The following is a 21,747-nucleotide window of genomic DNA, read 5'->3' as shown; positions in this document are numbered from 1 at the left end:
ATACTCTTGCCTTTCCAATCCAATGCCTTTCCCCCTGAGGTAAGCATCTTTCTGAATTTTATCAGCATAGCTTAATTTTGCTTGTTCTTGAATTTTATGTATATAGAATTCTATGACATTATACTCTTTTGTATGGCTTTTTCCACTCAACATAGTATTTTTGAGTTTTCTCCATGTGGTTGTATCAGAAGTTCATTACTTTTTATTGCTGAGTAATATTCCATGCTACATATTTTTTTCTCTATAATTTGTTTTTATTCTCCAAGTCTCTGACCTCACTTGCCAGCATTCTACATTGCTTTTTTTCCCTCTAGTTGTCCCCTTCATTGTTCCCCTGTCACCTGCGCAAGAAAATGTAGACTCTGTAATATGGCATACGGTGGTCTCACTGCCGCTATTCCAGAATGCTAGAATTATCTGAGTAAAATAAGTATGATGTTTCATATATTTAGTTTTAGTCCTGATTAAATGTTGTCACTCTTCCCCAGCCCCTTGTCTCCCCAGCTGCCATTGTCCTTCCTCCTCGTTGTCAGGTTATCTCCTGAAATAGTCCATCTGAAGCATTATCTTGTCCTTTGAGCCAGACCTAACACTTTCGCAGTAGTATGTTTTCTTTACTGGACTTTGGTGAGCTCTTTGAAGGGAGACACCACCAGTGTCTTACTTATCTTAGTAGCACAGTGCCAGAGTACTGTGTGTACTTAATGAATGTTTGTAAAACATAGAACACTGAATAGAGTTCTGTCTCGGACAAGTAGGGATTGAGAATACTGACTGGAATGGGGTGAGGACATTGGCACTTCAGTTGCTATTGCGCTGTATGAAGGAGCCAATGAGGCAATACAGAAGCAGCATTATAGACATTTTGGAAGGAGAAATAAAACCTCCCTCGAGTCTTCTTTCAGTCCAGTTGAAAAAAATGACTCGTAATGTTCTTAGTTGAGACCTTAAGGAAAACCGTGTTGGTTTTGATTATTCTTTTCAAATGAAGGTATTAATCCATGTTATGGCAATTGGAGTGTTTAGTACTAATGGTATTCTTTTTGTGAGTTTGTGCTACTTATTTCTTTAAAGATTTTTAAAGATGTATTGGACTAATACAAGCAGAAGATTAGGAAGACTGGTCACATCTAATAAAGAAAACTTTTTCTCATTTTCCTGAGGGTAAAAAAAAATATTGGCGTAGAGAAGGAAATTGAATCGTAGTCTGGAACTATGATAACATTTTTGATTTCTGTAGCTTAGGAAGCTTGCTGTTTGATGAAAAATATTTTTAAAAATTTTGTTTTACCTTTGTAGGTCTATAATATATATAAAAAATACACTTTCTTAAGAAATGAAGCTTTTAGAATATTTTAAAGCATTTTATACTAGTTTTTTTTCTTCCATGTTTGAAATTTGGCTAGTTGGGTTGGCTGTTGTAGTCACCTGGGGGATTTTTATGCCTTCTAGCAAGTCCAAAGCAAGGAGAGTTTCTTCCCCACTGGGATCAATTTGTTGCTTTTCCTCTCTGCAGCTTCTGCCATAAAGGTTGAACACAGAGTTGGACATTGACCCCATCTCCTGCTGTTTCTTCTGATCCCTACAAGGATTTTCATAGACATAGATCTTATCAAATGTAGAACTTCAGTTATTTGTTTTATTTTATCATGGATGTGAAGTGTGTTTAGTTTTCTTGTTGATAAAATTTGAGTATTCGGAGAAATTTAACCTTGAGGTTGTTTGACTTAACATGTATTTGAAAGATTTTAGACTAGTTTTTCTTCTCAGAAGCTGATAGGTATACCTCAGTTTCAGATTCTTCCCCTTCGTTTTGCCCTTCAATATTTTATATGGTCAGCAGCTGCTTTTTTCATTTCGCAGAGTTCCTAAGTCCAAGGATTTGAATTTCTTTATGAATATTTATCTTATGTTAGCTAATTTCCTTAATTTTCAAATTAATCTCTCTATGCTTCACTTTAGTAGCAGTGTAGTTGTGCTGCCCTTTGTTGTAATGTGAAAAAGAAAACTTTTAAATTAACAAAAATATGTTCTTCATTCTAGATGAGATTGCACAATGTGCATTTTACCTTTTTCAAATATATTGCCAAGTAACATTTAGGATTTTGGAAATGTTATTTTTTAAAGTCACCTAAGCTTATTTGCATAAGAGCAAATAATATAGAAATGTTTCCAATAAGTAAAACTTCCCTCTCTCACCCAGCTCTGTACTCCCCATAAATCATCAGAAAGAACAGGTATATATTCTACATCTTTCTCTTTCCAGTTGCCAATTATATCTTGGACATTTTTCCATATATGTATTACATTTAATATAATTGTTTCCTTACTGATAGAGATACTTGGGTAAATCTCAGGGTTTTTTCCTGTTTATATAATGCTGCAATCAATATTCTTCACTGTATATATGTTTCACTAAATTATTGGAATTGTGTGAGAATGTAGGATAATTTGTAGCAGTGGATTGCAGGTGAGTGTATATGTACATTTTAATTTCTGATATATATTGCAAAATTGCAATAAGATTGTATCACTTAACATTTTTGTTAGCAGTGTTTGAGAATATCTCTTTCCCCACACCCCACTGAATATTAACTTGTGTTTTAATCCATGTCAGTCTAATCAGTGAAAAGTGTATTTATTGGTGCATTTTTTTTAATTAGAAGGATTTTAAATTTCTAGGTCTTTTGAGAAAGCAAAATTAATGTGACACAAATTGGAACATCAAATTAATAAATTTCACAACAAGCCAAAGTAATTTTGCTACAAAACGAACCCACTCATTATAGCATAGCGGTGTTTCAAATGGTAGAGTTTCTACTGGTCATTGAGCTCCTTCATTCTTCTGATGGCAGACTTTACTGTGGCAGTGGAGGTGGTGTTGCAGGTCCAGGCACTACCAACTACCATTTTCACGCAGGAATCCCAACGCCAGATGCCCACAGCTTGTCTTTTTATCTTGGTTTTGCCCCAGAAGGAGCAAGTGTACTTGATGTGCTGGCTTATTTCATTATTCTTTACCATTTTCCTGAGAGAGGCACCATAATGGGTCCTGTATTTATGACAATTCCGACTTTCTCGGCGTGCTTAGCTATGTTGCCACAAACAAGGTCTGAGCCTAGAGAAGGCTGGTGTATTCCTTTAGTTGTGAGATTCCTCAAAGGTTTGCTATGTCCCCTTCATCATAACTTAATTCCATCAAAGAATATATAATTGGCAAAGATTTTTCTCCTTTATTGTTAAATCCACCAATTAACATATTATTGTGTTTTATGTGTTGCATTCAGTTATTTAATATTGAATAATCAGATTGTTTGTCTTGTTACCTTCATACTGTTTACTTAGAACACATATTTCCTTGTGATGGATTTCTTTGTAATTTGCTCCAAACTAATGCTAGTGTAGTCTGTAAATAAAATAAAAATAAAAACCATTACTAAGTATTAGGTTAATTAAATTTAGATTAATAACATGCTGCTCAAAAGCTGTTGTTTCTTGTAACTAAAGCTTTAGAAAACTGTGTGTGTGTATGTGTATGTGTGTGTTTACCACCCTCAGCATGTGTGATAAGCTGTAAATGTCTCTTATCTAGCTTGTAGAAATTACTAAATTTAAGATAAAAAAAAAAAGCTGAGAAAATCCTTAACATTATGATGGCTTTCTCTGAATTGTTTTTATTGCCTTCTTTGGGGTGTATTTTTTTGTGTAGTATTTTCCAATGTGATGCCTTTTCTCCTGGATATGATTATATCTGTTTGCCTATACCTCTGAAAACTCATCCTTGGTTTCACTTTGTTGTTTAATTTGTCTAAAAGGTTAAGTAGGCTGCATTGATTTGTTTTGGAAACTATTTTCTCATTCTGTTTTTCCAAAGAAAGTTTCATCTAGACCTGTACTTGTTATAAAAGTTTATCCTCAAATCTGAAGTGGTTTTCAACTTGACAGTTAAAGGCAAAGTGGCAAATGTCATTCCAGTGTGTGGACAGGGAACCATAAAACTGCCCTGTCAAACCAAAGAATTTTGATATTACTATAGTTTAACCTTCTGTGGTAGGTCTAAACTATAAATAGAGGTGCTAAATAAAACAAGATATTCAGTAAGCCTTAACTGAAACATAATGTTCTAGGCACTTTGCTATATGTTTAAGTGTGCATTGGTAATTTGAATTCTCAGTGCCATATAGCTAATTATAGCTCATGAACATAATATATAGGGGAATTTTGAAGGGAAAGATCAGGAAGGGCTTTGTTGAAGGAAGGTGGTGTTTGAGTTGGGCCTTGAAGAAAAGAGTAGGATTTTGATTGTAGGATGGCCTTGGGAAAATGTGGGCAGAGGGAGTATGAACTAAAAGTCTTATTTTAGTTGCTAGAAATTATTTTATAAAATGGTTTCATTTAACTGGATGTCCGTGTTATCAAAATTACTGGCATTTTCTTAAGTGTACTAAAGTTTATAATTTATTATAGTTTTGGAAGTCATTATTTAAAATGGTTTCCTTGTTCTGTTTTTCAAACTTTATCTTTATTTTTTAATTTTTTTTAAGTTTATTTATTTATTTTGAGAGAGAGAGAGTGTGCGTGTACAAAGTAGGGCAGGGACAGAGAGATGGAGAGACAGAATCCCAAGCAGACTCTGCACCATCAGCACAGAACCCGATGTGGGGCTCAGACTCATGAACTGTGAGATCATGACCTGAGCCGATATCGTGAGTCAGATGCTTAACCGACTGAGCCACCCAGCTGCCCCCTAAACTTTTTTAACAAGTCTAATTTTGAACCAATCAAGAAATAAATTATACTGTGAAAGACTCCATATTGATCATTCACTTACGTATTACACTGTTGTACCTAAGAGTATGTGATTTGTAAATAATAAAAGACTAGTGTGAAGTCAGATAGAGAATTGCAAAGATAGAAGAATTAGAACATAAGTCTTCTGACCTCTAATCTTCTGTTCTTTTGAGATGACTGACCATTGAAGAGATATTTGAAACATTTTAGGGTCTTCTATCAAGGCTGGGAACTATGGGTATATCTGTCATATGATCAGTTATCAGTATACTTAAGATTTTATTGATTTATTCATTGTTTTCTGAGTTGGTTATTACAGCTACATTGGTTTTGGCTTGTAACTGATACTAGTTATTAGTATGAAGAGGAAAGATGACGAAACATGTAATTACAATAAAATGTGATTAGTGTTGTTAGAGTTTGTGTTCCTGGATGGCAAGGACCACGTCTGTTTTATTTACTAATATATAAGCACGGAGTATAGCACTTGACTCTCAATAAGCATTTAGTAAAGATTTATTGAATGATTGAATGGAAATATGCCAAGAAGTGACATTTAAACTAAAACCTCGAAGAACTGTTAATGATTTATCTAGATAAAAATTTGGGGAAGGACTGTTGTTAGTAAAAGAAATAACATGTGGAAAAGATGAGAGAAAAGAGAAGGGAAGATTGGAGCAACTGAAAAAAAAATGTGTATCTTTTTTTAAAAAAATTTTTATGTCTATTTTGATAGAGAAGGAGCTCATGTGGGGGAGGGGCAAAGAGAGAGGGAGAGAGAATCCCACAAACTATGAGATCATGACCCCAGCTGAAATCAAGTCAGAGGCTTAACTGACTGAGCCACCCAGGCACCCCAAAAATGTGGCATATCTTGAGTGTAGAGTTCTACATGGAGTGAGGGGGAGGAGCTGGTAGTGTCAAGAGATAAAAGGGAGAGTAAGTCTTAAGATATTTTATTGAGGGCTTTATAAACCATTTTAAGAAGTTTGGATTGGGTTGCCTGGGTGGCTCAGTCGGTTAAGCATCCAACTTTGGCTCAGATCATGATCTCACAGTTGGTGAATTCAAGCCCCACATCAAGCTCTGTGCTGACAGCTTAGAGCCTGGAATCTCCTTCAGATTCTGTCTCCCTCTCTCTCTGCCCCTTCCCCGCTAATGATCTGTTGCTCTCTGTCAGTAGACATTAAATAGACATTAAAGACAAAAATAGACATGCAAATAGACATTAAAAAAAAATAAAGGAGTTGGATTAACTCTAATGAGACATCATTTTAAGGAGTTAAAATGTGAAGAAGTGACATGATCAGATCTGTTTTTTAGAAAAAACATCCCTAATTGGGGCACCTGGGTAGCTTAGCTGGTTGAGCATCCAACTCTTGGTTTTGGCTCAGGTCGTGATCCCAGGGTTATGAGACCAAACTCTGTGTTGAATCTCTCTCTTCCTCTGCCCCTCTTTCCCACGTGTGCTCTCTTGCTCGCTCTCTCTCGCTCTCTCGCTCTCTCACTCTCTCTCTCAAATTAAAAAAAAAAAAAAACAGCAACAAAAGAAAAACATCCCTAATTAAAATGTGGAGAATAGGGATACCTGGGTGGCTCAGTCGGTTGAGCATCTGACTTCACCTCAGGTCATGATCTCATGGTTCATGAATTCAAGCCATGCGTGGGGCTCTGGGCTGACAGCTCAGAGCCTGGAGCCTGCTTTCAATTCTGTGTCACCCTCTGTCTCTGCCCCTCCACCTCTCATGCTCTGTCTCTCTTTCTCAAAAATAAATAAAGATTAAAAAACAAACAAACATGTGGAGAACAGATTGGAGAAGCTAGATTGGATTCAGGATGACCAGTTAATAGCAGGAGAATACTGGCCTGACTTCAGAGTGGTGGTAGGGGGAATAAAAAGACTTAAAGATTATTGAAAAATGGTTTGCTCCTTATAGATTTATGCGATGCTGTTTTTATTAGAGTTTCTGGCCTCTCCTTATTAATTAAACAAGATTTAATACCATTAATGAATAAATAATCATACTATTGATGGCAGGAATCTTACCAAAGATACTTGAGTTACTAAGAGTATGTTAAATGTGTTAAGTCTTGGATTTCCATTAACATTGTCTAATACATAGTAGCTAATTATGAATTCTGATAATATTTGGTGATGGAGACATTTTTCAGTCTGAGTAGCAAAGTTTAGGTTAAAACGGTCCTGAAGACTTAAGGTTACTCATGATTCAGAAAATCATTTGGAGGGGGATGTAGGTGGGGGGTGGGGGGGCAGGTAGAGAAAATCATTTGGAGAAAAGTTATATATGAGTAGGACCTTGCCTGCTTTGTTCACCATTGTATACTCACCATCTAGAGTAGTTCTTCTTACAGAGATACTCAATAAATATTTGTTGAATAATGTCACTACTTATAATATTTAATATCTAATCAAATTTTATTTTTAGTTAGATGACAGAGTGGCAGACAAGTTAGTTTTTCTAGCTTATAAAAGGTTATACTTTTATTTAAGTAATATTCTCCCCCTTAAATTTCCCTATAACCATACATATTTATACTTCATTCCTTCTATGTTCTTCCCTTCCAACAGTGCCTAATGATGCCATTTCATAACTTACTTGCTTCCTCTCTCCCCATTCTCTAATCCCTTGTAAGCAATAATGTTTGCAATTTCTGTAATTTTTTTCATTTCAGGAATGTTATATAAATGGAATCATATGTATATACAAATGTACAACATTTTGGTGTTGTTTTTTTCTATCAGGACAGTTCCCTCAAGATTCATCCAAGTTGTAGATATACATTGATTAGTTCATTGTTTTTATTGCTAAGTAGTATTCCATGGTGTCAGTGTTTCACAGTTTAACTCTTCACCTATGGAAGAACAGAAGTCTAGATTATTTCCATTTTGGGGCTATTATGAATAAAGCTCATATGAACATTTGTGTACAGGTTTGTGTATAAACATCAGTTACGATTTCTCTAGAATAAATGCCCCAGAGTGCAGTTGCTGAGTACAAATGCTAGCTACATGTTTAGTTTTATCACAACTGGCCAAATTGTTTTTCAATAGTAAGTAAGTGATCCAGTTTCTCTATATTCTTGCAAGCATTAGGTGCTAGAAGTAATTTTGAATTTTTTTCTACTGTAGCCATTCTGAAAAGTGTGTAGTGATATCTCATTGTGTTTTTAATTTGGATTTCTCTAATGGCTTATGATGCTCAACATCTTTTCAAGTGATTTTTTTGCATTTTTTATCTCCTCTTAAATGAAATGTCTGTTCATGTCTTTTGCTCAATTTCTAATTGGATTGCTTATTTATTTATTTTACTGTTGTTTTGAGAGTTATATATTAGAGCTACTGGTCCTTTGTCAGATAAGGGGTTTCTAAGTACTTTCTCCCAGTCTGTAAGTTGTGTTTTTATCCTCTTGACAAGGTCTTTAAAATTTCAAATTTTGATGATATTCGGTTTATCTTTTTTTTTTTTTTTTTTTTTTTCAATTGTGCTCTTGTTGTCAGGGTCTAGGAATTCTTTGCTCTAAATCCTGAAGAGATTTCCTTATTTTTTTTTTCTAAAAAATTTGTAGATTTGCTTTTTACATTCAAGTCTGTGGTGATCCATTCTGAGTTAGTTTTTTATGAGTTGTAAGATTCAGTTTGTGGTTCTTCTTTGTCCTATGGACATTTAATTTCTCTAGCACCATTTTGTTGCAAAGGCTATCTTTCCTCTATGAACTGCTTTTGGAGCTTTGTCAAAAATTAGTCGGGCATATTTGTGTGGATCTGTTTCTGGGTTCCTATTCTGTTCCTTTGGTCTATATGTCTATCCAGTACCATGCTGTCTTGACGATTATAGGTGTACACTGTGTTGTAATTTAAGTGTATAGTATGTTGTAGTATACTGTGATATAATATGCTGTAATGATTTTCCCACTTTATTCTTTTCAAGTTTATTTTAGCTAATCTAAGCCTGTACCTTTTCATATAAAGTTTAAAATAAGCTTGTTTATGTCTATCAAAATCATTCCCAGGGTTTGATAGGATTTGTAATAAACCTATAGATCACTTTGGGAAGAATAAGTCTATACTATATTGATTGATCTTCCAATCTGTCTCTCCATTATTTAGGTCTTTATTTCTTTCATTAGCGTTTGGAATTTCAGCACACAGGTATTTTATGTTTCATTAAGGAGATAGTATTGTGATTTTAACTTCAGGTTTTGTATGTTCATTGTTAGTATATGGAAATGCAATTGATTTTTTTTCTTGAAGGTACAATTAACCTAAAATATATTATTAATTTTAAAGTATAAAATTTAGTGACCTTTTAGATTTACAATATTGTGCAGTTATACCTGTGATCAGTTTCATTATGTTTCATCACACGCAAGGAAACCCTGTACCCAGTAAGCAGTCAGTCCTCGTTCTTCCCTCTACCCACAGCCCTTGGCAACCACTAATCTGCTTATTATCTCTATGACTTTGCTTATCCTGGATATTTCATATGAAATGCCTTGTATAGTATGTAACCTTTTGTGTCTGGCTTCTTTCACTTAGCATAATGTTTTTGAGGCTGATCCATGTTGTACCATATGAGTACTTCATTTCTTTTTATGCCTGAATAAGAATAACATTCTGTTGTATGGCTGTGCTATAGTTTCTTTATCCATTCACCTGTGGATGGACATTTGGGTTGCTTAAAACTTCAGGCTCTTGTGAATAGTGCTACTATGCACATCTTAATCATTTTCAAGTTTATGGTTCAATAGTATTAAGTATATTCACAGTATACTTTTGAAGTATATTTTGTGAAACAGATATCCAGAACTTTTTCATTTTGTAAATCTGAAACTCGATACCGATTAAACAACAGCTTCCCATTTTGCCCTTCCTCCCAGCCCCTGGTGACCACATTCAACTTTGTGTTCTCATGAATTTGACTATTTTAGATACCTCATATAAATGGAATCATATAATATTTGCCTTTTTGTGACTGACTTATTTCACTTAGCATAATGTTCTTAAGCTTCATCCATTTGGTAGCTTGTGACAGGATTTTCTTCCTGTTTAAGGCTGTATAGTATTTCATTGTATTTATATACCACATTTCCTTTATTGATTTATCCATCAGTAGATGTTTGGGTTGCTTCCACCTCTAGGCTATTGTGAATAGTGTTGTTATAAACATGAGTATGCAAATATCCTTCAAGAGTCTTCCTTAAATTTTTTTGAATATATGCCTCAAAGTGTTGTTATGGCTGGATCATATGATAGTTTTATTTCTAAGTTTTCTAGGAGCCTCCATCCTGTTTTTGCACCACTTTACAGTCCCCCAAATAGTTCACAGGGTTCTAGGTTGTCCACATCTTCACCAACATTTGTCATTTTCTGTCATTTCTTTGAGGGAACTATCCTAATGGATGGCAGTGATACTTCATTATGGCTTTGATTTGCCTTTCTCTGATGATTAATGATGATGAGCACTTTTTTCATATGCTTGTTGGCATTTGTAGATTATATTTAGAGAAACATCTTTTCAAGTCCTTTGCCCATTTTTTAATTGAGTTATTTGTTTTTTTGTTCTGCAAGAATTTTTAACATATATTTTAGACATTAACTAGTTACCATGTCTACATTTGGTAATATTTTCTCCCATTCTGTTCATATTCAAATATTCAAATATTCTGAATATTTCTTCCCATTCTGTTACCTGCCTGTTCACTCTGCTGATTGTGCCTTTTGATGCATGGAAGTTTTTAAGTTTGATGTACTTCCATTTGTCTATTTTTGCTTTTGTTGTCTGTGTTTTTGATATCATATTCAAGAAATTATTGTCAAGTTAAATGTCACGAAGACTTTTCCTCTATGTTTTCTCCTAAGAGTTTTATAGTTTTAGATCTTACATTTAGGTCTGTGGCTCATTTTGAGTTAATTTTTGTTTATGGTATAAAATAAGGATCCAGCTTCACCCTTTTGTATGTGTTTATCCCATTTTCCCAGCATATTTGTTGAAGAGAGTATCCAGTTTTTGTTGAAAGGTTTTGGCATCCTTGGCAGAGATCATTTCACTGTTTTGTGAGTGTATTTCCAGACTCTCTTTTCGGTTCCTTTGGTCTGTTTGTCTTTATGCCAGTACCAGAATGTTCTGATTACTATAGCTTTGCAAATTTATTTTGAAATTAAGAAATGTAAGACATGCAATTTTGTTCTTCCTTTTCAAAATTGCTTTGACTTTTGAGATCCCTTGAGATTTCATATGAAATTTAGGGTAAATTTATCTACTTTTCCCCCCAAAAATGCCATTGGGAATTTGATAGTCATTATGTTGAATCTGTTGATTGCTTTGGATAATATGGATAATATGGACTTATTAAGTCTCCCAATCCTTGAACACTGGTTATTTTTCTGTTTATGTTTTTCTTAATTTTCTTCGGCAATGTATTATGATTTTCAGTGCACAAGTCTTTCATCTCCTTGGTTAAGTTTATTCCTGTTTTTTATTTTTATTGATGCTTTTGTAAATGACATTGTTAATTTGTTTCGAGGTTGTTTATTGTTAATGTATAGACACAACTGATTTTTTTTAGCGTTTATTTATTTTTAAGAGAGAGAGAGAAAGACAGAGCATAAGTGGGGGAGGGGCAGAAAAAGAGGGAGACACAAAATCTGAAGCAGGCTCCAGGCTCTGAGCTGTCAGCACAGAGCCCGATGTGGGGCTTGAACCCACGAACCATGAGATCATGACCTGAGCTGAAGTTGGACACTTAGCTGACTGAACCACCCAGGCGCCCCAATACAACTGATTTTTGTGTGTTAATTTTATATCCTACAACATTGGTGAATTTGTTTATTTAGTTATAATAGTTTTGGGTTTTTTGTTTTTTTTTTTTTTTTTGGTGTCTTTTGGGTTTTCTGCATAAGGTTGTCTATGAAGAGAGATAGTTTTATTTTTTCCTTTCCAATTTGAATGGCTTTATTATTTTCTTGCCTAACTGCTCTTGTGAGGACTTCTAGTACTATGTTTGATGGGAGTAGCAAGAGCATACAACCTTGTCTTATTCCTGATGTTAGAGGAAAAGCTTTCTTTTCCATTGAGTGTGATTTTTACTTGTGTGCTTTTCATAAATGGGCCTTATTATATTGAGGTAGTTTTCTTCTATTCCTAGTTTTTTACCATGTTTTTATATCATGAAATGGTGTTGCATTTTGTTAAATGTTTCTTCTGCATCAATTGAGTGGTTATGTAGTGTTTGTTCATTGTGTTAATGTATATTACACTGATTGATTTTATGTGTTCAATCATCTTTGCCTTCTGGGAATAAATCCCACTTGGTCATGGTGTAATAATCCTTTCAGTGTGCTATTGAAATCAGTTTGCTTTTATTATGTTCAGGATTTTTTGTATTCATCAGAGATACTGGTCTGTAGTTTTCTTGTGTCTTTGTCTAGCTTTGGTACCAGAATAAGTAATGTTGGCCGCATTGAATGAGATTGGAAATGTTTCCTCCTCTTCAATTTTTTGGAAGAGTTTTAAGAGAATTGATTTTAATTCGAGTCTTCTGTTTTTCCTTAATTAGCTCGCTGAGGACTTGTCAATTTTGTTGATCTTTTCATAAAGCCGACCTTTTGTTTCATTGTTTTTACTATTGTTTTTGTGTTCTCTATCCACTTATCTCTGCTGTAATGTATATTATTTCCTTCTTTCTTCTAACTTTGTGTTAATGTTTTCCATTTATAATTTCTACAGTTGTAAAGTGAGGTTGTTGATTTAAGATTTTTTCTTTTTTTTAACTTATTTACAACTATACATTTCCCCTGTTAGCATTGCTTTCATTGTGTTCCACAAGTTTTGTTATGTTGTGTTTTCATTTTTCTTTGTCTCAAGGTATTTTCTAATTTCCCTTTTTCTCTTTGTTTTGACCCTTTGGTTGTTTACGAGTGTGTTGTTAAATTTTCACAGATTTGTGGATTTCCAGTTTTCTTTGTGCTATTGATTTCTAGTTTCATTCCATTTTGGTCAGAAAAGGTATTTGTATCATTTCATTCTTGAATATTTATGACTTGTTTTGTGGCCTAACACGTGGTCTGTCCTGAAGAATGTTCCATATGTACTTGAAAAGAATGTATATTCTGCTGTTGTTGGGTAGATTATTCTGTATATGTCTGGTACGTCCAATTCGTCTTATTGATAATCTGTGTAGTTCTATCCATTATTGCCTTTTTTGTGTTAATTGGTCTTTGTGTTGTGCATCATTTTCATTTCCTCTCATTTCCTTTTATGTGTATTTTTTAGTTCTCTTGTGTTTACTTTGGCAATTTCAATTAATATCTTAAGATTATAACATTCTAGTTTGAATTAATACCAGCTCTGTATCAGTAGTGTAAAAACTGTTCTTATACAGCTCCATCGTTCTTCTGTTTTGTTGTTACTGTCCTAAGTTACTTTATACAGTAGTACTGGCTTTTATGTTTACACATGTAGTTGCCTTTATCATTGTTACTTTTTTTGATAGCTTTGAGTTATGATATAATGTCCTTTCATTGTAGCTGAATGATTCCCTTTAACATTTCTTGTGGGGCAGGTCTACTAGTGGTCAACTATCTTCAGCTTTTATTTATCTGAGACTGTTGTAATCCTCCTTTTTTTTTTTTTTTTTTTTAAGGATAATTTTGCTGGGTATAGAATTTTTGGTCAATTTTTTTTCTTTCAGCACTTTTTTTTTTAAGTTTATTTATTTTGAGAGAGTGGGAGAGTGTGAGCAGGGGAGAGGCAGAGAGGGAGGGAGGAAGAGAGTGAATCCTAAGCAGGCTCCACTCTGTCAGTGCAGAGCCCAACAAGAGGCCCCATCTCACAAACCATGAGATTATGACCTGAGCCAAAATCGAGGGTCAGATGCTTAACCAACTAGCCACCCAGGTGCCCCTCTTTCTTTCTCTACTTTATTATGTCAGTGCTTTGTGGCCTCCATGGTATAGGATGAGAAACTAGCTTTTTTTTTTTTTTTTTTTTTTTTTTGCGAGAGAGAGAGGAGGAGAGCATATTCAAGCAGGGGAGCGGCAAGGGTGGGGGGGAGAGAGAGAGAATATCTTTTTTTTTATAATATGATTTTTTATTTTATTTATTTATTTTTTAATGTTTTTATTTATTTTTGAGACAGAGAGAGACAGAGCATGAGCAGGGGAGGGGCAGAGAGAGAGGGAGACACAGCATCTGAAGCAGGCTCCAGGCTCTGAGCTGTCAGCACAGAGCCCGACGCGGGGCTCGACCTCACAGACTGTGAGATCATGACCTGAGCTGAAGTCGGACGCTTAAACGACTGAGCCACCCAGGCGCCCCCGAGAGAGAGAATATCTTAAGCAGGCTCCGTGCCCAGTGTGGAGCCCTACATAGGGTTTGATCTAATGAGATCTAATGAGATCATGACCTGAGGCGAAATCAAGAGTCCAATACTTAACTGACTGAGCCACCCAGGTACCCTGAGAAATTAGCTTGTAATCTTACTTACAGCCCAATGTATATGACTTCTCTCCTGTTTCTTTAATTATTCATTCATTGTGTTTGTGTTTTGACCATTTTATGTTAATGTGACTTAGTCTGGATCTATTTGGAGTTTATCTTTCTTGGAGTTTGTTGAATTTGTTGGCTGTTCAGTTTCATGTCTTTAATCAGATTTTGGATATATATGTCCATTATTTGTTGAAATATTCTTTCTACCTCTTTCTCTCTTTCTTCATCTCTCATTATAAATAGATTGGTACATTTGATGGTGTCCACAGGTCTCTTAGCCTCATTTTGCTTCATTCTTTAGTCTTTCTACTTCTCAGACTATATAATTTCAATTGATCTACTTTCACGTTCACTGATAGTCTCTTCTACTTGCTCAGATCTCCTTTTGAAATACACTAATGAATTTTTCATTTTAATTGTTGTTCAGCACCAGAATATTTATTTGGTTGTGTTTTATAAAGTTTTGTCTGATTCCTTTTGTATCTGTTTAGTGAGGTTCTCTATATTGAGTCATTATTCTTCTGATTTTTAAGTGGCTCTTCTAACACTGTCATGCCTGCCACAAGTAAATAGGAACATTTAATTTGCAGGTTGGAAATTACTTTAAATGTCAATGGTATAAATATATCAATCAAAAAAAAAAAAGAAAATGACAGAGTAGATGAAAGACACAACTCTATTATATGTAGCTTACAAGAAATTTACTTCAAATTCAATGACATAAGTAGGCTGGAAATAAAAAGATGAAAAAGGATATACCATGCAAATATTAACTTAAAAAAGAGGCAAGAATGGTTACATTAATTTCTGTTAAGTTGACTTCAGAATAGAAAAAATTACTAGAGACCAAGAGGTACATTAAATAATGATAAAAGCATCAATCTACCAGGAAGACATAATGATCCTATGTGTATATACCAAATGATAGAGCCCTAATCTACACTAAAAAAAAATAAAAAAGATAAAGTTGAAAAAGGAAGAGATAAATCCACAGTTATAATTGAACACTTTAACATTCTCCTCTCAGCAACTGATAAAACTATTAGACCTAAAACCAGCAAGAATATAAAAAATCTGAATACGATAAACCAACAGGATCTAAATGACACATATAGAACATTCTACCTAACCACATAGGAATACACATTTTAATCAAGTGCCCATGAAACACTCATGAAGATAGACAACCCCTTTCAGCAATGAAACAAGCCTGAAGAAATGTATAAGAATCTAAATCATATAGAGTGTTCTGTGACCATAATGGAATCAAATTAGAGGTCAGTAATAGGAGAATATCTGTCTATTGAAAATTAAACCTGCTTCTAAATAATCCATGGCTTAAAAATTCTCAGAAAAAGAAATTTAATGGAAATGAAAATACGACATAACAAAATACAAGGAATGCAGCTGAAGCAATGTTGAGAAATTTATAGTGTTAAAATGTTACATTTGAAAAGGGAAAGATTTCATATAATAGAGAATGAAAAGCAAACTAAGTCCAAAGTAAACAGAAAATGAAAATAATAAATTTAAGAGTAGAAATAAATGAAATTAAAGAGAGAAAAATCACTGAAATGGAAAGCTACTTATATGAAAAATCAATAAGCTTGATAAACTAGCAGGACTGATAAAGATAGAAAGTAGATAAAAATTACCTATTTAATAATGTAATGGTGGATATCACTGTAGACCCTATAGATATTACAGGGATGATAAGAGCTTACTATGAACAATTTTACAGACATAAATTTAACAATTAGTATGAAATGGCCCAATATCTTAAAAACACAACCAACTGCAACTTACTCAATACACAATTAATGTTTAATAGACCAATAACTAGTAAGGACATTGAATTTAGAATTGTGAAACTTCCAGAAAAGAAATCTTTAGGCCAAGATGGAAGTTTAACTGGAAAATTCCAAACTGGAGAATTATTTTAAACAAATCTAAGAAGAATTAACACCAATTATATTTAATCTTTTCCAGAAAATGGAAGAGGGGACACTTTCCATTTCATTTTATGAAGCTAGTATTACACCGATACCAAAACTAGGCAGAGAAAGTACAAAAACAAGAAAACTGTAGACTTAACATCTCTAACCTTAGACACAAAAAATTCTCAAGAAAATATTAGCAAATTGAACCAAATAATGTGTAAAAACAATTATATAGTACAAGCAGGTGGTATTTATTCCAGGTATATGATGTTGATTGAACATTTGAAAGTAAGAGTCCAAGAGTTCATTCTTTTTCATGTTAATTCAGATTTCTCAGCATTATTTTTTGAGAAGACTGTCTATCCCTTTGGAATGTTCTTGACATCCTTGTCAAAAAATCGTATGATCTTATATGTGGGAGTGTAGTCTGTAGTCTGTACCACTACCACACTGTTTTGATTACTGTAGCTTTGTGTAAGTTTTAAAATGAGTTAAGTGTGACTTGTAACTTTGTTCTTCTTTTTCAAGATTGTTTTTGCTATTTAAGATCCCTTGAAATTGCATGTAAGTTTTAGAATGAAATTTTTTGTCTGCAAAAATGCCATTGGGATATTGATAAGGATTGGATTAAATCTACCTTGAGTAGTATTAATATTTTAATGTTATTAAGTCTCCTAATCCATGAACATTGGATGTCTTTTACTTTTATCATCTTCAATTTCTTTTGGCAATGTAGTTTTTTCAGTAGTAAGTCTTTAGCCTCTTTGATTAGGTTTATTCCTAAATACTGTATTCTTTTTGATGGTTTTTTAAATGGTATCATTTTAAGTGTTTTTTTTTTTTTTCAGATTGGTCATTGTTTATTTTGAGAAATGCAGTCAACCTTTGCATGTTTTTCCCCCCTCTATTGTTATTTTTAATTTTTTCTTAGTTTTATTGAGATATAATTTGCATGCATCACTATATAAACTTAAGGTGTGCAGCATAATGGTTTTACTTACATATCCAGTTGATCCTTGAATAACGTGGGAGCGAGGGGTGCTGACCCTGTCCACAGTAGAAATCCACGTATATACCTTTTGACTCCCCAGCAACTTAATTCTAATAGCCAACTGTTGATCAGAAGACTTACCGATAACATGGAGAGTTGATTAACACACATTTTGTGTGACATGTGTTAGGTACCATTCTTGCAATAAAATAAGCTAGAGAAAAGAGAATGTTATTAGGAAAATCATGAGGAAGAGAAAATACATTTACAGTATTGTACTGTGAAAAATCTGCTTATAACTGGGCCCACACAGTTCAAACCTGTGTTTTTCAAGGGTCAGCTGCATTGTTAAATGATTACTGCCATTAGTTTAGTTAGCGTCCATCATCATATAGATAAAATAGAAAAAGCAAAACATGAGAAAGAATTTTTTTCCTTGTGATGAGAACTCTTAGGGTTTACTCTCTTAACACCATTCCTGTATGTCTTAAGGTGGTGTTAACTATAGTCATCATGTTGTACCTTCTGTCTGTAGTACTTATTTATCTTGTAACTGGAAGTTGTATTTTTTAGCCACCTTTCTCCAGTACCCTCCTCCCACCACCACCTCACCTGTGGTAACCATAAATTTGGTCTCTTCATGAATTTGTGGGGTTTCTTCTCCTTTTAGACTCCACATGTAGATGAGGTCATACATTATTTGCCTTTCTCTGACTTACTTCACGTAGTATAATGCCTTCAGGGTCCACCCATGTTGTAAATGGCAGGATTTCCTCATTTTTTACAGCTGAATAATATTCTGTTGTATATATTTACCACAACTTCTTCATCTGTTCGTCTGTCATTGGACACTTAGGTTGTTTCTATGTCTTAGTTATTGTAAATAATCTGCTATGAACATAGGTAGCAGATATCTTTTCAAGTTAGTGTTTTTGTTTTCTTTGGGTAAATGCCCAGGAATTGCTGGATCCTAGGGTAGGTCTATTTTTTGAGGAACTAAATGCTGTTTTCCGTAGTGGCTAGGCCAGTTACATTTCCACCACCAGTATACAGGGGTTCCTTTTCTCTATGTCTTTATCAGCATTTGTTACTTGTCTTTTTGATCATGACCATCCTAACAGGAGTGAGGTGATACCTCATGTGGTTTTTAAAATTTTTGTTTAATGTTCATTTATTTTTGAGAGAGAGCACATGCGTGTGCATGGGGTAGGGGCAGAGAGAAGGGGAGACAGAGGATTCAAAGTGGGCTTCGTGCTGACAGAAGAGAGCCCGACATGGGGCTCGAACCCTCTAACCAGGAGATCATGACCTGAGCCGAAGTCAGATATGTAACTGACTGAACCATCCAGGCACCCCTCTCTCATTGTGGTTTTGATTTGCATACCTCTCTACTCACTAGTGGTATTGAGCATCTTTTCATGTACCTGTTGGCCATTTATACATCTTTTAAGAAAAGTGTCTATTCAGATCCTTTGCACCATTTCTAATTGTATTATTTGTTTTCCAGCTATTCAGTTGTACGTTTATACGTTTGAGGTGTTAATCCCTTTTTATATTTATGGTTTGGAAATATTTTTTTCCCATTCTGTAGGGTGTCTTTTTACTTTCTGATTGTTTCCTTTGGTTTACAGAAGCCTTTTAATTTGATATAATCCCTCTTACTATTTTGTTGCTTGTTAAGGTGTCATATTCAAAAAGCCCTTGGGGCGCCTGGGTGGCTCAGCCGGTTGAGCGTCTGACTTCGGCTCAGGTCATGATCTCGCAGTCTGTGGGTTCGAGCCCCGCGTTGGGCTCTGTGCTAACAGCCCGGAGCCTGGAGCCTACTTCAGATTCTGTGTCTCCCTCTCTCTGCCCCTCCCCCACTCGTGCCCTGTCTCTCTCTCTCTCTCTGTCAAACATAAATAAACATTAAAAAAAATTTTTTTAAAAAAAGCCTTTGCCAATACCCATGTCAATACCATGTTTATTTCTAGGAGTTTCATGTTTTCAGGTCTTACTTACATTCAAGTCTTAAATCCATTTTGAGTTAATTGTTGTTAAGTGGTGTAAGGTAGGGGGTATGTTGATTTTTGAATGCTGCAACTTTGCTGAATTTATTTATTTCTGACAGGTTTTTTGTGGCATCTTTAGAATTTTCTGCCTGTAAGATCATGTCATCTGCAAACAAAAATAACTTCCTTTCTTTCTAAATTGAATGCCTTTTATTTCTGTGTCTTGCCTAGTTGCTCTGGATACGAATTTCAGTACTGTGTAAATAGATACAATAAAAATGGGCATCCTTGTCCTGTTTCTGATCTTCGAGGAAAGGTTTCTGTCTTTTGCCCTTGAGTGCAATGTGAATTCTGGGCTTTCCATATATTGCCTTTATTATGTTGAGGTGATTTCATTCTATTCCTAGTTCATTGAATGTTTTTATCATGAAATAATGTTGAATTTTTTCAAATGTTTTTTTCTGCATCAACTGAGATGATCATGTTGTTTTCATCCTTATTTTTTGTTAATGTATATTACATTGATTGATTGTCTTATGTTAAACTATCCTTGCATTCCAGAAATAAACCATCCCCTGCCCCCGCCCCGTGGTCACGGTGTGTATACTTTTTAATGTATTGTTGAATTCTGTTTGCTGTGTTTTGTTGATGTTCTCATTTCCTTTTCTACTTAGATAATTGAAGGCACACAGTTGCCTTTCATAATGAAGACGTGCTACAGTATATAGTATTATTTACTCTGTCTTTACTACTAAGGAAAATATGTTCAGTGGAATGTGATAATATATCTTTCAATAATCATTCATACATACCAATATTCTGTTGCACATGCCTCACATTAATCACAACATATAGTCATATGCTACCTGGATTCCACACTATGTTTTTCAATCATGGTTGCACCTTTAGTTCCCTAGGAGTTTCTTTAATATATATGTGTATTCTTTTAATAATTCTTTAAAATTTTTTTTTTTAACATTTATTTATTTTTGGGACAGAGAGAGACAGAGCATGAACGGGGGAGGGGCAGAGAGAGAGGGAGACACAGAATCGGAAACAGGCTCCAGGCTCTGAGCCATCAGCCCAGAGCCCGACGCGGGGCTCGAACTCACGGACCGCGAGATCGTGACCTGGCTGAAGTCGGACGCTTAACCGACTGCGCCACCCAGGCGCCCCTTAATAATTCTTTAAATATATATATTTAAAACTAACAGTGCCAGGGGCGCCTGGGTGGCGCAGTCGGTTAAGCGTCCGACTTCAGCCAGGTCACGATCTCGCGGTCCGTGAGTTCGAGCCCCGCGTCGGGCTCTGGGCTGATGGCTCAGAGCCTGGAGCCTGTTTCCGATTCTGTGTCTCCCTCTCTCTCTGCCCCTCCCCCGTTCATGCTCTGTCTCTCTCTGTCCCAAAAATAAATAAATGTTAAAAAAAAAAATTTAAAAAAAAAATAAATAAATAAAACTAACAGTGCCAGAGCCACATTCCTAAATTCTTCAGAAGGAGACTAAGTGTCAGTAGTTTTTAAAAGGTCTCCAGGTGCAGACGTGGTTGAGAAACCTGTTTTAGATGATTCTGACTACATATTAGAGCTACTATGGAAAATGGAAAACTATAGCAAAGTTGAATCAGAAACTCTAGGGAAGAAGTTCTGGCAATCTGTTTTTGAAAAGTCTCAATTTTTCTAAAGCACGTTTACGGTTTTGACCACTAGTTCACAATTTTCTCAGCCACAGAAAAGGACAGTTAGCAAACTGTTTTAATTAAGGTCATTTACAGGGACTTCTTATGTAAAGCTTTTTATATTATGGACTCAAAAGAGATCCATATGTTTAATATATCAGGTAATAATAGCTAAGTTGTTCTCTTCTGACCATTAAGGAAATTGCTGTCGATATCTAGGTAGAAATATATCTCTGCTGCATGGGGTGCAATAATATGAGTAGGCAGGACCAAATTTTTTCTTAGGCAAGGGTGCTCATATGCCCAAACAGATATTCTTTTTTTTAAGCCCCAACATTTAGCGTGGCGGAGGTAACCTCAGTTTGGTGTATTCATAGGGCAAAAATAACTAGTTATTCACATATATTACAATAGATCCTTCAAATACAGTATAAGTGTATTCGTCTACTAGGGCTGCCATAAGAACATATCATGGACTGGGTGGTTTAAACAACAGAAATTTATTTTCTTACAGTTTTGAGGGCTGGAAGTCCAAGGCAGGTTTGGTTTCTCCCGAGGCCTCTCTCCTTGGCTTTAGATGGCCATTTTCTTGCTGTGTCCTTACATGGCGTTTTCTGTGTGTGCATACATCCTTGTTGTCTCTCTGTATGTCCTAATCCCTCCTTTTAAGGACACCAGTCAACTTGGATTAAGACTTACCCTAACTGCCTCATTTTAGTTACCTGTTTAAAGGCCTTGTCTCTAAATATAGTCACAATCTGAATACTTGGGGTTAGGGCTTCAGTATATGATGGGGGTGAGGGCACAATTCAGTCTGTAACATTAAGTGGGTTCAAGATGTTCTGTGT

At 35.0% G+C, this 21,747-nt stretch overlaps 1 protein-coding gene and 1 pseudogene across 30 annotated transcripts in view; one reads left to right on the top strand and one right to left on the bottom strand.

Annotated features, from left to right (window-relative positions):
• The window catches only part of ZNF644 (zinc finger protein 644), a 104,923-nt gene that overhangs the window by 31,337 nt on the left and 51,839 nt on the right, over positions 1-21,747 (top strand). For 16 of the 30 annotated variants that reach the window (XM_086717502.1, XM_086717503.1, XM_086717496.1 and 13 more), the window contains one exon: positions 19,784-19,819. The exons of the other annotated variants lie outside the window; for them this stretch is intronic. In XM_086717502.1, the coding sequence (XP_086573628.1) occupies positions 19,784-19,819 (36 nt within the window). The remainder of the gene's footprint in view (positions 1-19,783; positions 19,820-21,747) is intronic. 30 annotated transcript variants of the gene reach the window in all.
• LOC112872190 (large ribosomal subunit protein eL43 pseudogene) lies at positions 2,818-17,928 on the bottom strand (annotated as a pseudogene).

This window comes from Puma concolor, chromosome C1 (assembly GCF_028749965.1).
Source record: "Puma concolor isolate L17-30 chromosome C1, mPumCon1.1.hap2, whole genome shotgun sequence".
Lineage (NCBI taxonomy): Eukaryota > Metazoa > Chordata > Mammalia > Carnivora > Felidae > Puma > Puma concolor.
Note: the sequence above shows the minus strand (reverse complement) of the source record. Positions and strands in the feature narration are given on the sequence as shown.